This window comes from Ornithorhynchus anatinus, chromosome 17 (genome assembly GCF_004115215.2).
Source record: "Ornithorhynchus anatinus isolate Pmale09 chromosome 17, mOrnAna1.pri.v4, whole genome shotgun sequence".
Taxonomy (NCBI): Eukaryota; Metazoa; Chordata; class Mammalia; order Monotremata; family Ornithorhynchidae; genus Ornithorhynchus; species Ornithorhynchus anatinus.
Window position 1 is genome coordinate 9,210,509 of NC_041744.1, and position 15,983 is coordinate 9,226,491.

The window sequence follows — 15,983 nt, forward strand, 5'->3', positions numbered from 1 at the left end:
GAAGAAGGCACAGCAACCTGATAGAGCATGGGACTAGGAGTCAGAAGGACCTGAGTTCTAATTCCTGCTCCACCACTTGTCTGCCCTGTGACCGTGACCAAGTCAGATCACTTCCCTGTGCCTCGGGTACCTCATCTGTGAAATGGGTGGGAATTAAGACTGGGATCCCTATGTGCAACAGACACTGTGTCCAACCTGATTATCTTGTATCTACCCCAGTGCTTAGAAAAGTCCTTGGTACATAGTAAGCACTTAATAAATACCATTAAAAATCCCCCCAAAAAACCCATATCTCTTGTAATTCTTTATACTTTCCCCCACAAGTGCCGATTAGAGAAGTGGATGAACAGATGCTACAAGCAGTGGTCACTGTAGGCCGATGTTGGTTAAGGTGCCGGGAACTCAGCTGGATTCTGATTGGGGCCGGTGCCTGGAAGGCAAAGCTGGAGCCCTACTGGTGATCTGCTCTTTTTCTGGGATGCAAAAGCTCAGCTTGGGAAGCTTCTCAGAGCTCCTCCTGCCTCGCCAGCCTCTCCAAGTCAGTTGGAAGTCAGACAACCAAGGGCATGGCACAAGTTGAAGTATCATCTGTCACGGAAAACTCAGCATTTTGACAGAGTGAGCTGCTGCTGGAGTATGTGTGTATACGTGTGTGAGTGAGAGAGAGAGTGAGAGAGAGAGAGAGAAAAAAGGAAGTCCAGGAAATAGGCTAGTGAGGTCATGGTCTGACTTTGTCTACAGCAAGGAAATTGTGGGAGAAATTGTAGCGAACTCTGGAAGATGACATACAATGGGGTTTTCCCTCAGAGCCAGGTAAAGTTGGAATAGCAAAACTGCTAATAAACCTTGGATGTCGGCCAGGCCACATCAAGATCTGTTGGCAGCATGGAAACGAGAAGCGGGTAGGTGGCAGTCAGCTGGAGGACCTATTCTCATGTGCTCTTTCCAAAAGACGGCCCTCCGCCCCCCAAGTCTGGTGTCTTTCGAGAAGGGTTTTTACAAGAATGCTACTCGGAGGAAGAGTAGCCAGAATGCCGTGGGGATGGAAGGACGGTAAATCAATTAATAATCGATCGGTTATTATTTATTGAGCCCTTACTCTGTGCAGAGCACTGTTTTAAAGAACTTGGGAGAATACAATATGGTTTTCCCTTTTTTAATGGTATTTAAGCACTTACTATGTGCCAGACACTATACTCAGCGCAGGGGTAGATAAAAGATAGGTTGGACACAGTTCATTTCCCAGATGGGCCTCCCCGTCTTAATCCCCATTTTACAGAAGAGGGCATGGAGAAATGAAGTGACTTGGCCAATGTCACACAGCAGACAAGTGGCAGAGCTGAGATTAGAACCCAGCTCCTTTTGACTCCCAGGTTCTCTTTCCATTAGGCTATGCTGCTTCACGGTTAATAGTCCCCGACCTTATCTCCAAGCAGCTTACAATCTGCCCTGGAAAGTCTGACACTAAAATAGGGGAAGCAGCAGTAGGGGTGATGAGAGATTGATCTGGGAAGGCCTCCTGGAGGAGATGGAATTTTAGAAGGGCTTTGAAGATGAGAAAAGTGATTGGTCTGATGTGGAGGGCGAAGGAGTTCTGGACTGGAGGGAGGGCTTGAACAAGAGATCAAAGTGAAGTTGTCAAGGCAATTAAAAAAAAAATTCAACTTCAAAAAGAAATGACGAGTTGATGCAGCAGACAGATACCAGGAGGCTCTTCCAGATGGGAAAACTCCCAGCCAGGGTGCTGAAACAGTAGCAATGAATCACCTGCATTAAGATCAAATGAGAAAGGGAATGAAGGAGGGTAGGTCTCATCTTAAACCCTTCTCTCTCTCCCCTCCTCTGGCCTGCCCATCCTTCACAGGTGACTATCTTTTTACCCCTTCTAATTCAAATCAAAGCCTTTGATAGAGGAATAACTGTGAAACTCGACAGTGGTGAGAGCTGATGACGAGTGAAAGTAGGACAGGCCTCCCCAGAACCGAGTGAAATCTAAGTGAGTGCAGACTTTCATGAGCAGGATAAACCCATGCCCGGGGACAGGCTCCTGACTGACTGGCCGGTCTGCGTCCTATATAAGCCTATTGTGGCGGGGAATGTGACTGTTGTCATATTGTACTCTCCCAAGCACTTAGTACATTGCTCTGCACACAGTAAGTGCTCAATAAAAACAATTATATAAATGAATGAATGAACCCAACTCTTTCTGACTCCCAGCCCGTGCTCTTTCCTCTAGACCACGCTGCTTCTCAGGTTGTGTTCCCACTAGGCTGGTCAGAACTGCCTCACAGTAGATGCTCAATAAATGCCAGTGATGATGGCAAGAGGGGCATTGTCTAGCCCCTAATGAGCCATCTTACTCCTTCCCTATGCCCTTGCCAGCAGGCACCCAGTGCCACCTCCAGCATGAAGCCCAGCAGTGTTGCAGAGGGAGAATTGTAATGGGAGGGGGCTTCCCACTTGCCCTCCGCTGTCCATCCATGCTCCCCCCCCCCCACCTCCCGCCCCAGATTCTCTCTTAGATAAGTCACCCCCTCTGTCGTGGTTTCGCCTCCCGGTTTTCACAGGACTCATTAGCTAAAGACGAGCGCCCAGGGCTGGGAAAATAAAAAGCACTTCATAATTTGCAGCTGCTTTGTTGGGTTCCACTTCAACCTGAATAAGCAATCTGAGAAACTCTGAATCAGCACAAGCTTCTAAAGGAACATGGCAAAGGACAGTGAGAAGTCATCGTTCAGTCTCATAATCGTTCGGTCTCATAGAAGCCCCGTGCTTGCTGGCTGTGCTAAGCGCTGGTGCCGATCCAAGGTCACCAAGTTGGACATAAGTTGTGGACCAAGGTCGGTGCGGTGGATGGTTGGAGCAGGTTTTCTGAGTTCCAGTGCAGACGTGTGTTTTGTTACGGGCTTACTACGTGCTGGGCCGTGTTCTATGCACTGGGGTAGATACAAGCTAATCAGATTGGACACAGTCCCTGTCCCACATGGGGCTCACAGTCTTCATCCCCATTTTACAGATGAGGTCACCGAAGCACAGAGTAATGAAATGACTTGCCCAAGGTCACACAGCAGAAAAATGGCAGAACCAGGGCCTCTGACTCCCAGGCCCATGCTCTTTCCATTAGGCCCCCCTGCTTCTCTGCCACGCTGCTTGGTGTCCTTTGGGAATGGATAATAATAACAATTATTATAATAGTACTTGTTAAGCACTTACTATCTGCCAAACACCGTTGTAAGCATTGGGGTAACTACAGGTTAATTGGTTTGGATACAGTTCCTATCCCACACAGGGCTCACAGTCTAAGAAGGGGAGAGTAGCCCCATAGCACTTGTGTACATATCTGTAATTTATATTTGTCTGTCTCCCCCTATAGACTGGAAGTTTGTTGTCGGCAGGGAATGTGTCTTTTTATTGTTATATTGTACTCTCCCAAGTGGTTAGTACAGTGCTCTGCAAACAGTAAGTGCTCAGTAAATGTGATTGAATCGAATACACAAAATATAAAACTGTCCGAGGTGCCACAGCCTTTCCAGAGGAATGTAGAAAAAGTTGAAAGGCCAGCGAATAGCTGCCTAAAGCTGGGGAAAGCAGAACCACAGGGACCAGGGTTAAAGGAGCCGGGGAGAGTTTGCCTGCTGGAGAGGACCCCAGAGGTGTTGGAGTGACTAGCTGTTTTCAAGGAATGGGGGAACTAAGCTAGGTGGCTCCAAGGGGTATTTTGGCTGAGGCCATATGTGATCTTTCTTGGTGGTGGGGGTGTCTGTTTTTTTTCCTGAAACCAGCCTGCTTCCAATAAAAAGCAAAAGTGGTATTTTAGATCAGCCTTTGGCTTCCAAAAAAAAAAAAGTAGGGGTGGTGGTAATGAGTCTCTTAATTAATGCACTTTCACAATTAGTTGTAATCTTATTTTCTGACAATGTCAACTGCTGGGCCCGTTTTCTAAATTGGAACCATAAATAACACAGGAGCTGATGGGTTAGCTGGGCTCTCCAGGTCACCCCCACACTTGATTTCCTTTTTAATTGAAGTACACAAACAGGCAATTCATGTCAGAGACCAGGGTTTGGTCTTGGGCTTCTCTACCTTGGTTTCCAAAGATGGCCATGCCTGTTATAAGGATGGCAAAAATATGGTGAAGAGATACGCTTTTTGCTCCTAAGAGCAGGCGGCTCGTTTCTAGTGGGAAAAGCCATGATTCTGGGAGTTCTGGGCTTTGGTTCTAGCGAAGTTCTTGACTTGCTATGTGACCTTGGGCAAGTCATTTAACCGTGTTGTGCCAGCTTCCCCATTTGGAAACTGCTCGAGGGCAGTAATCAAGACAACTAAATCTAGTGTACTCTCGCAAGTGCTCAGTATAATGCTGGGCATGGCTTAGTGGAAAGAGCACAGGCTTGGGACTCAGAGGTCTTGGGTTCTAATCCCGGCTCCACCACTTGCCAGCTCTCTGTGACCTTGGACAAGTCACTTTTCTGGGCCTCAGTTACCTCATCAGTAAAATGGGGATTGAGACTGTGACCCCCCCATGTGGGACAACCTGTAAACCCTGTATCTATCCCAGGGCTTAGAACAATGCTTGGCACATAATAAGTGCTTAACAAATGCCATCATTAATGCTCAGGAAATGCCGTTGATTAATGATTCCCCTTCACCGGGATGACGGGCATTAAAACGCCATTGAAATGTAAGGTTCCTAGCCCCTGGGAAGGGCCCAACTGCCCATCGTTTCTGCCTCTCCCTCCTCGGGCAGGTAGCCAACTCCCCACATTAGGTGCCGTGTCTCAGACTCAGCTTACCCACAGAGCACTCAAGAGTGGAGATTTGCCACTGTAAGAATAATAAAATACTGTGGAGAGGGCCCTTGACAGACATAGAAAATGATATGGCCCCTTGGATCCCTCAATCAATCGAGAAGCAGCGTGACCTAGGAGATAGAGCACAAGTTTGGAAGTCAGAAGGACCTGGGTTCTAATCCCAGCTCCACCACTTGTCTCCTGTGTGACCTTGGACATGTCACTTCACTTCTGTGGGCCTCGGTTACCTCATCTGTGAAATGGGGACTAAGACTGTGGGGCCCCATGTGGGACTTGGACCACGTCTGACTTGATTAGTTTGTGTCAGTAGAGTGGCTGGCACCTAGAAAGTGCTTAATAAATACCATAAAAAAGTGGTATTTCTGGAATGCCTACTGTTTGTAGAGCACTGTAGTAAGAGCTTCACTGCCAGTTCTTAAGAGTTGGAGGACAAGTCCCACCCCGTCCATCTCCCTGTCTGGTCTGGCCTGGTGGAACAGGACCACAAGAAATCATCTGGCCCCGGGCTGGTCCCCTCCGTTTCTGCTCCGCCCCAGGGTGACCGGAGGAGTCCCCTCTTCCAGACCAGAGGCCTGGCTTCAAAGCTCCTTTCGGGTAGGGGTAGCCGGTGTGTTAGTTTCTTGAGGCATGTCCCATTGGAATTTAGGTTCTAGGGGAAGCCAGATGGTAATCAAAACGTCTGGATGGTTTTGTGTTTTAAATAAAAGGTCTCGGCCCAGCTGCCTGAACTCCAAAGGAATGCTTTATCCCTCCAGGGCTTCAAACACCCCTTGCAGTCAAGGGCCTGTTTCTTTCCTGCCTTCGTGATTATTGCTTGGCCTGGGACCGGAAAGTGAATGGAGCGAGTCCCCTTCCCCCTCCAACAGACACATATACCCCCACACAAAAACACGCCCCTCCACCCCCACCCCTTGACATATCCTTACCGTGTGCTGAGAAGTCTGAACCAAGCACTTGGGGAAACAGCAGAGCTAGTCCACACAATTCCTGCCCACAGGGACCTTACAGCCTACAGATCCATGAATGGGTGACAGATTGTACGTTCCAAGAGTTTAGTACAGTGGTCTGCACATAGTAAGCGCTCAATAAACACTATTCATTCAATAGTTTTTACTGAGTGCTTACTATGTGCAGAGCACTGTACTAAGTGCTTGGAATGTACAATTCGGCAACAGATAGAGACAATCCCTGCCCAATGACAGGCTTACAGTCTTGAATCTCCAAAAAAAGCAGCCACGGGGCAGAGGCTCAAGAGAACATTCTGGGTAACAGCCCTCTCTCAATGTTGTTGAAGCCCATCTAAAATTCCACCCCTTCCAGAAAGCCTGCCTCAGTAGTCTCAACACCCTAGTCCCCGTAGCCCAACACACACCTGAAGGATTTGTGGCTTTTATTCCTGTTCTCCACATTTACATAAACCTGTATATTTGAATGTGTGTGTTTATTTACACATCCAGTTATTGATTCAGCTAGTACCAGCTAGTTTCTCCTGGTACAATTGTACTGCTTCCTATTGTGAAGCATTGTCCTTCCTCCTGCTGTCACTATTTGTAAATCTTTTTTGTCCATCTTCCACCACTCGTTAGCTTGAAAGCTCCTTTAGAGCAGGGACTTTCCCCAACGCTTCGCTCAGCACTCAGTAGGCGATCGTTACTGAGGGCCACTGCTCATGGAAGGGCAGAGTTGTTTCCAGGTCTTGTGAGCGGAGCGGTTTGCTCTGGTCTTTCCCCGGAGCCCACCACTAGCCCTACCCCTCGCAGAGTTTAGCCCACATGGGGGGATCCTGGGGAATCCAATCTCCCCCACCCCCCTTTCAGCTCCCCTGGCTGGTGGGCAGAGGGGGCCTGGCTAAGCTAAGGGCACCCCTAGGGAAAGGCTTTGTTTTCCAACTCCAAGAGAGCCACTGTCTACATTCCCCGAGGGGAAGTCATTGTGGCATGTACAGGTGTGGGAGGGGGTGCTTTTCTTGCAGACCTATCATTAAGTTAATAGGATCTTAAACTGCAGCCTTCAACTTGTCCTTGCACCTGAGTGACAGAAGTAAACCACCAGTTAATCAGTTGTATTTATTGAGCGCTTACTGTGTGTCGAACTCTGCGCTTGGGAGAGTACAATATAAAAGTATAACAGACACTTTCCCTGCCCACAGTGAGTTTACAGCCTAGAGGGGGAGGAAGAGTCCTTAATGTTCACCATGATCCCTTCCATTTTCACCAAGTTGCCCGCCCCAACTCCCTCGAATAATTGAAACCCCACTGTGCTGTCCATATCCTGAAGCATCTCACCTTCTACATCCTAGGAGAGAGGTTAGGGACAGTCATGGGATCTCTGACTTCGGTGGTTTCCTAGCTCAAGTGGACTATTGTTCTGGTGGCCTCCTTACCCTCAGGGTTTTTTGTTTGTTTTTTAATGGTAATTGTTAAGCGCTTGCTATGGGCCAGACACTGTGCTAAGCTCCGGTGTAGATACAAGGTAGTCAGGTTGAACACAGTGCGTGTCTCACATGGGCTTCACTGTGTTAATCCCCATTTTACAGATGAGGTAAAGGAGGGACAGAGGAAGAGAAGTCACTTGCTAAGGTCATGCGACCGACAAGTGGCGGAGCCGGGATTAGAACCCAGGTCCTTCTGTCTCCCAGGCCCGGGCTCTATCCATTAGGCCATGCCGCTAGTGGTTCTCCTAGCTGCCATCACTCTAGTGCTGCACCCACCCTCAGCTTTTCCGACCCATTTCCTCATTCCTTGGGCCTGGGCAGAGGCTACTTCACCATTGATGGGTGCTTTAACCTGAGGGGCCTGGGGGAAGACCGGGGATCCCCTGGGCAGCTTCGCGATGGGAGAAACGTTCCCTTTCTGAAGCGGAGGTGGCTATCGGAACCTCTCAGTAGGCCCTCCGGCTTCACCCCAGTCCCCTGGTAAAGTGGCTCGGTGCAATGTTCCAATCTGAACCCGGAAAGGCCTCCTTGGGTCATCGCAGGTGGCCGGGCCGTGGGGCTGGGAAGGACTTTTATGATCTGGCAGAGAGGTGCTGTGTGGCATCCGGGCGGGCACCCCCGGTGTCCCAGCCCATCCCAGCAGGCTCCCTTCGGCGCTGCCGCTTACTCTGATGTAGGAGAGATCATGTTTCGGGAACGGAGCCCTGCTGCAAGCCGTCCCGGCTGGGAAGTTTTTGGGGCCACAGGACCTGTGGTCCATAGGTTCCACGTGTGGAGGGAAGCCAGAGTAGGAAAGCGTTGCCCTGTCCCTGCCTGTCACTGTCCCCCACCAGACACGAGCAGAAGGAGGAAGCCTGAGTGCCAAGTTGGTACACTGGGAGGGGCTTGCATTGCTACCGCCCGCTAGCCCCCCGTGGGGGAAGGTGAAGTCACGGTCCCGTTTCTGGGCCTCTTGGCACACCGTGGGGCCAGGGGGCACTGTCACGTGAAGCCCTAGTGACAGTTGGGGACAAACCGTTGTTACAGAGGAAGGCGGCAGAGGGCTCCGTTCGGTAGGCCACGGTCCCGAAGGAGCGGCTTCCCTCCAGAACGGGGAGGCCTCCTCAGCCCAGGACAGGGCTGGAGTGGTCGGGGTCTCCCCCGGGTTTCTGCCCGCGGACCCTGACCTTGTTTTCTCTCACGTTGCAGTGTGAGGAGTGACTACCCCATGTTGTGTTGATGCCAGTCTGCCATGCTAGCCTGTCTGCCAGGGCCAGGTGACCTGTCCTTTCAGCTTCTTTCTCACACGCAGATGAACACTGGACTACAGAAATGTAAGTAGCCTGGCACAGCGGGCGAGGAGTTCAGTCCTTCCTTCCCCCCGTACCCCGTGCCCAGCTGCTTGATGGCACCAGTTGTCTCTGTTCGCCCCTCAAAAAGGTTCTCAATCATCAGTGGCCCAAGGCCAGTCGGCCCCCGGGTCCAGGTGCGGAAGACTGATACTAGGCAAGCAGAGATGTTTGGGTTTGTACTGAGTTGAGTTACTTAACTGAATTCTTCATGTGCTCTTCAAGAGATCGGATGCTCTTTCGCTTGGCCATTGCTGGCCCTGGGGGGCCGAAAGCCAAAGGGCATTTTTTCTGACAGAGATCCCACCTAAGGAAACAGGAGCCCTCTGGAACCCTTTAGGCACAGGAATTCCAGCCCCTTTCCCTGATCTCCTCTTCCCCCTCTTCCCATTTTGGATCCACCTCCACAGGAAACTGACTCTTGACCGGGAATCCCTGGCTCAAAACTTTCTCGAGTACCTTTTCCTCTTGAACTGTCACCGCCTCATCCTCCGACTCATCCACGTTGTTGTGAGCCCCCGGTCCTCTTTGGGTGTGGACCCGCCTGCGATCACGCTGTGATCTCCGAAAGGGGAGCAAAGGGGAGAGGCCTAGAAACTTAATCCATTCCGGGCCAACCAAACCCTCATTTCCCATGAAACCGAAAGCCACTCTCTTTGCACTGGGAGAGGCCAGTTATGAAAGAGCAAATGTCCCACGGGCCTCGAGTCTGCCCCGGAAACAGTTCTCCTCCATCGCCGACGGGCCACAGCCACCGTACCGACGTCAGGCTGGCTCAACGCCGGGGCCACTGGCCTCCGACTCCCACCTTCCCGATGGTGGGTTTCGCATCCCCTGGGGGATAATCCCGGACTCTGGCCTAAGAGGGGCCAGGAAGCGGGCGGCCAGCCAGCTACAGGGAGGGGGGAAGCCAGCCGGCCGGCCGATCCCACGGGTCTTCGTGTGTGTTAGGAACCAAGGCCCGCTGCAGGCCCGCTCCCCTGTCCTGATGGAAGGGTGCAGAAGGGTGATGCCTGTGAGGCAGCTGGTGACCAAAGGGAGGCCGGGTTAGCCCGTGTCCTCGGCCAGCAGAGCAGCCCCCACTGGCACCTGTTGCGGGCGCCCGTCCCACTCCCTCCTGGGGTGAGCTCAGCTGCTTCAACAGACACACAACTGTGTCTCCTTCAAAGACTCCGGTCTCCAGAGAGGTCAGGGAAAGGGGAGCAGGTGATGGGGGAGACCCCATTCTTCCCCCGTAGTAAGCTTTAAGGCCCTGCTCAGGTCAGGAATGGCGGGGTTGGGTGGAGAACCGTCCCCCTCCCCCTAGCCTGGGGGGGCCCTCTCAGCACTAGATGGAGGTCCCGGTGCCGAAGCCCAGAGCAACAAGGCCGGGCCCGCTCTGGCTCCAGGCCAACTAAGGGTGCCCCTCCTGACCTGCGGCTCCTGGAAGGTCAGGCTCTGGGATTCTCCCCGGGGCCGGGACCACGTCACCATCTCCGTCCATCGTCATCCAGAGGGCTGTGGTCGGAGTCCCACACGGGCACCGGAGCCTTCTTTTATTCAAGCGAGGGCGTTCAGAGTCGGGCGGCAGAGAGGCTAACCGGCGGTTAGGGGCGGTTGCCAGGAAGCTCTCTCGGGACTGCTCCTCGGCCTGCTGTGCCAGCCCGGGGATTCATCCTTCACCCCTGAGCTCAGCAGCATTCCCTTCTTCCTAGCCTCCCCCCGCCTCCACCCCCGGCTCTCCCTGCCAGCCCAGGGACTTGGTGGAAGAACATGGAGGGCTCGGATCAGTCAGCAAGGTTGACTAACCTGTCTGTCCTGGGACAGGCTGTCCCGAAGAGTTAGACCCTCCCCCGGTTGGAGGCAGAGGGCTGGCCCAGATGACCTCTCGGGCTTCCTCCCGGCTCCCCGGCTGGTGCCTTCTGCGGCTCCAGCCGCGGCCCCCTCCCCGACGGGTCTGTGTGGCGGGGGAGGAGGGGCCCGGAGGAGGGGCAGTGGGGGGCAGCCGGATCCGGCACTGACGGGCTCCTCTCTCCGCAGGGGACACTACCCAGAAGATGAGAGCTGCTCACTGCCCCACTCCAGCCGAATTGGATGCGTATGCTAAGAAGGTCGCCAACCACCCACTGACTATAAAAATCTTCCCCAACAGCGTCAAAGTCCCCCAGCGGAAACACGTCCGTCGGACGGTGAACGGCCTGGACACGTCGGGCCAGCGGTACAGCCCCTACCCGGCCCAGGCCGGCGCCAAGACCGGCCTGCTCGCCATCGTCAAGGCGCCGGCGAAAGGTGTCGTCAAAGACTTTGACGGGTCCCGCGCCCGCCTGCTCTCGGAGGCCGCCATGAACCCGCCGGCCGCCCCCTACGCCGCACCGAGCACTTTAGCCCACTCCCACGCCCACGCCCAGGCCCAGGCCCAGGCCCTGGCCCGCCAGCAGGCCCTGCAGCACGCACAGACGCTGGCCCACGCGCCCCCGCAGGCACTGCCGCTCCCTCAGGGTATCCCGCCGCCGCCCCCCCAGGGCCTGCCCCCACCCCCTCAAGCCATGGCCCACCCGGGCCTGCAGCACCTGCCGCCCGGCCTGCCCGGGGCCCGGAAGGCGCCGCCGGACGCCGAGGCCCCGCCCAACGTGACCGTGTCTACCTCAACCATCCCGCTGTCGCTGGCGGCCAGCCTGCAGCAGAGCCAGCCCCCGGACCTGAGCAGCATCGTCCACCAGATCCACCAGTTCTGCCAGACGCGGGCGGGCGTCGGCACTACCTCAGTGTGCGAGGGGCAGATCGCCAACCCCAGCCCCATCAGCCGGAACCTGCTCATCAGCGCCAGCACCCGGGTCTCCTCCGCCCACCACGGCCCCCCCGCCCTCCCCGCCGCCGCCGCCCCCCTGCCGCCGCCCCCCTGCGGGGTGGGCGCCGCGGACCACCCCACCCTGGGCCTGCCGCTGGCCGCCCTCGGCCGGGCGCCCGCCGGCTACCCGGCCGACCTGAAGCCCGCAGCCTGGAATCAGCACCAGCTGGCCCACCTGCAGCAGATGTGCGGCGACGCGGGCGGCCCCGCCGGGCTGACGGGCAAGCACGCCGCCGGGCGCGAGGCGGCCGGCTTCCCGGCCAAGCCCGCCGCCTACCCGCCGGAGCTGTGCCAGCTGGGCCAGCCCTTCCACCTGAAGGCCGCCCCCCTGGAGAAGCCGACCCCCTCCCCGCCCGTCAACGGGCTGGCGGGCCCCCTGCCCTACACCAACGGCCACTACTTCCCGCCCCTGTGGAACAACATCCTGCCCACGCCCAACAGCGACAGCTCGGGCTCCCAGGACCTCGCCGGGCCCTTCCACGGCGGCGGCCAGCCCGCGGGCGCGCCCCTCGACTGCTCCGCGCCCTCCCACTACCGCCCGGGCCCCGGCCCCGCCGGCTGCGGCGGTCCCGGCGGCGGGGGCTGCGGCGGCGGGGGAGGGGCCGTGGCCCCCCCGGCCGGCCCCGCCCAGAACGGCCTGATGCAGACCATGGACTACCTGAGCGGCGGGGACTACCAACAGGCCTGCTTCCGCGAACAGAGCCTGGCCCTGCTGAGCAAGGCCCCCCTGGCCCACCGCCCGCCCCAGCCTGCAGACAGTCGCAACATCCACGGCCAGCAGCACCCCGGCTACAGATAAACCGCCGACCCCCGCCCTCCGCCCTCCCCTCTCCCCCTTTCCCCTTCCTTCTTTGCCCGAGGAACACACGCACACACACGCCGCCCGCGCGCCCGCGCACACTCACAATCCTAGGTCTAGTCTTCATTTTATCAAGTAAGCAGGGCATCTGCATCTGTCAGGCTGGGTGTGATCGGTTGTCGCACGGTGCCTCCTGACGGTCTGTTCTGCTGGGGTCTGGCGGTGCCCAGCTGTCCCCTCGCACCCTCTTTTCCCCCCGCTTCTCCGTTCCCCGGCAACGCAGGTCCCTGTTTGTTTCCCGTTTTGCAGCCGGGCCCTCGGTTTCCCATCCGACAGTCTCTGCCCGCCCTCCCACCGTGCCGCTCTCCTCCAGGCCGGATTTCTGTCCTCCCCTTCCCCGGGCCGCGGCTCGCTCTCTGTCACCCCGTCTTTCTGGCTGGGCCGGGAGGGCTCCCCAAGAGAGCTTAGGGTCCCAACAGCCCAGAGGTGCAGGTGGGAGGGGAGCAGAGGCCCAAGGGCTCTGCGTGGAGAGCGGCCCGGCCCAGAAACGGTTGGGAGGGGGCTCGAAGCCCATGGGTTCGGGGTGCAGACCCCGCCACAGGGATCGTCCCCTGGCTCTCCGGGCCGCATCCCCAAAACGAGCGGAAATGCCTTGCCGACAGGTTCACCCTGACCCCTCTCCCCTCCCTCCAGGAGTTTGCTGCTCGATTGGAGAGACCAGTTAAAACACTAACGAACAAAGTGGGTCTGGCTCCCCCTTGTCATGTGGTCTCCCCCCACCCCAGCCCCCTTCCGGACCCTCCTCCCCTAACCCCCCTCCCATCCCAGAGGAGCCTGAATAGATAACGATCACGCTGCTTCGGGGAATCTAAATCCCCCGAAACCAAGTGAACGACATTGGTTCTTTCTATGTACACTGGCTAAGAATATTGCTCTCTACACTGTAAGTTTTAAGTGTAATATTTCTGTATGAATGTAGTGTGGGTTTGAGTAGCATTTGTGTACGAGTGGACCCACAAGCACATGAACCCCACTGGCCGCCTCTTGTCACAGTCCCTCGATGTAAAAAGAGAAACACAAAGCCTTAAGCTCTGCGAACGGTCCTTGAAGAAACGAGCGTGGTTTCAAAATCCGGAGACTGACTGGTGTCCCCCACCGTCCCCCGTTCCCTCCCTCCCCAGTTCCCGAGGGACTTCCTAGTTGGCTTAGAGACATTTTCCGTCAAGGAAAGCCGAGACGGCCGCTTCGGTGTAAGTTTCTTCTCCCTCCTTTTGAGTTGTAGACGCTTGTTGGTTCTGGGCTGTGAACAGATCCCCCTCCTCTCCTTTCGGTTTCCAACCTCAGCCAAGTTTGACGCACCCCCACCCCCCCCACCCCCACCCCAGCCCCCCGTCCCCAAGTCTCCACACACCGTGCGGTACCTCTGAGCCAAAGTCCTTATTTAAGAGATTCGTTTCCTTCCACACGTGCGCCCCGTCCCCCGTCTCCTCCCCCCAACCTCCTCCCTCCCCCACCGGTTGTGTTCTTTAGCGATAAACTTTTTAGCAGCCTGAAGCGATGTGACTAGAGACCGGTTTTTAAATTATGTGTTGGCGTTGTTGCCTTATATTTAAAAAGAGGAAAAAATGCCTGACTGTGTTATGCCAAATGATAGCAACATGAAGTCCTAACTTATTGTTTCCGATCGTACTCCTGCAGCCTGGAAAGCTGGCCCATGAACAGAAGCACTTGAGGCTTGTCATGCAATATCTCCATAGCTCCGTCTGCGTGTCTGTCTGCGTGTCTGTCAGTGTGCCTGCGTGTGACTGACTGACCGACTGGCCGGCCGGCTGTCCGGGGGGCCGGGGGGAGGAGCGGACCTCGCCGACTCTCCCTCTCTGGGGCGGGCGGAGGTCCGCGTGCATGTGTCTGCGTCTCTCCGCCGCCAGCGTTCAACGATCGCAGCGTCTCGCCCCCACTCCCGGCCCTCCGGTCCGTCCAGAGCCAGAAGGGCCCGCCACCAAACCTAAGCGGAGCCCCTCTCCCCAGACTGGAAACTCTCCCCCCGCTCATCTGCCGACACAAAATGTGAAGCCAAGCTGTCTAGCTCTTCCGGCCTCCTCCTTCCTCTCAACCCAGGAGTCTGGGCGGGCCTCTCCCCAGCCCCCCACAGGCCCCTTTACCCTGCCCGCCGGCCATGGCCGAATGGGGCCAGAGTGATGGGGTCTGAGGGTAACGTACTGTGAATCCTTTGCTCCCTGCTCCCCTTCTCCCCGCCCCGCCCTTGGCGGGGGGGCCCGGTGTCTCTCCGGCCCCTCCCATTTATCTCTTCCTCCGGCGGTGACCTCGTGGGCCACCGGCCCCCCCACCCGGCACCCGCGCCGGCCCAGCAATAAGGGTCCAAGTCCCGGCCACTGGGGAGTAGGGGAGGCCGTGGGCGGTCCGAGGAGGAAGGGCGGCAGGGAGCCCATTCCAGCATCCGTTTCCCGCCCCGGGCCGGGGCATCTGGCGGCGAGGTGGATGGCTCGCCTTCTGCGTCCCGTCGGTTTAATGCTGTGAACGTTGACGACTTTGCTTTCTGGTTTGAAACGTGTCCGCTTTATGGCAGAGCCCCTCGGTGGGGGAGGATGGGGCAAAGAAGGGGCGGGGGGGAAGGCCCTCCACCCCTCCCCACGTTCCCAGCCCAGGAGGGGGCTTTCTCCTCTGCGCCTTGTTTCTCCCGCTGGAAACGGGGCTCCCTCACCCGTCCTCCGTTCCCCTGCCCCCGCCGACCCCGGGCACTCCCACGTCGCTCGAGGGATCCCTCTGCCCCCGGGTCAGTTGGCAACGGGACGGGACCGCCCCGGATTTGGTCCGGCCTACGCTTGGCCCCGTGGCTCCCCCCGCCCCATCCGGGCCCTACACTCTTGACCCCAGCCCCCCCCCCCCCGCCCTTCCGTGTGTCTCGGTTGGATTGTTTGGAAAGTCCCCCCGGCGGAAGCCTCTCTGCGTGGGGGGCACCGCGGCCCCTGGCAGTGCCCTGGCAGTGCCCCCGCGGCCGAGGCTGGTTACTGCTGCTGCCTCCGCCGTAGTGGCATCCCAACTCCTACTGGTTATATGAAGCTGCTTCTCATGTGCTACGGGTATAAACTAGGAAAAAACTTTTCTTTTTTTGTCTGCAGGAAAAAAATAAAAAAAAGTAAAGCCAAAAATCTGTCTCACCTCCTCCCCCTGCCTCTTGGCTGTGTGCATGTGTGTGTGTAGCGTGGTGCACGTTGAGGGGCAAGGATTGCAGAGTTGGCGAGGAAGCTGGGGCTGAGCTCCATCACTGCGATTGAAACGGGAAGGCTCTGGGGTAGACTTTGGCCGGGGGGCCGGAGGAGGGGAGCGGAGTGTACCAAAGGAGTTGTGTCTGTTTTGGTTAATGTCTGGAAGCAGTGAGGAACGATGAGTGGGCTGTGGTCCCCCGTGCCCCTTCCCCTTTCCCATCCCCAACCTGCCCTGCGTTTTGTGAGAAGCAGCGTGGCCTAGTGGAAAGTGACCTTGGGCAAAGCACTTAACTTTTCTGTGCCCGTTACCTCATCTGCAGAGTGGGGATTAGATACCCGAGTGGGCGCGGGGGGTTCTGTTTTGTTTTTAATGGTATTTGTTAAGTGCGTGCTATATGGCAGGCCCCGTTGAAGGGCTCGGATAGATACAAACTAATCAGGTTGGACACAGTCTCTATCCCACATGGGGCTCACAGTCATGATCTCTAGGTGACAGATGAGGTTCCTGAAGCACAGAGAACTGACTTGCCCAGGGTCACGTAGCAGGCAAGTGGCAG

At 56.5% G+C, this 15,983-nt stretch overlaps 1 protein-coding gene across 2 annotated transcripts in view; it reads left to right on the top strand.

The window, feature by feature from the left end:
- The window catches only part of FAM222B (family with sequence similarity 222 member B), a 47,614-nt gene extending 34,144 nt beyond the window's left edge, over window positions 1–13,470 (top strand). For both annotated transcript variants that reach the window (XM_029082168.1, XM_029082169.2), the window contains exons 2-3: window positions 8,434–8,558; window positions 10,593–13,470. In XM_029082168.1, coding sequence (XP_028938001.1) covers window positions 8,477–8,558; window positions 10,593–12,199 — 1,689 coding nt within the window. In that variant the 5' untranslated portion in view covers window positions 8,434–8,476 and the 3' untranslated portion in view covers window positions 12,200–13,470. The remainder of the gene's footprint in view (window positions 1–8,433; window positions 8,559–10,592) is intronic.
- The last annotated feature ends 2,513 nt before the right edge of the window (window positions 13,471–15,983 follow it).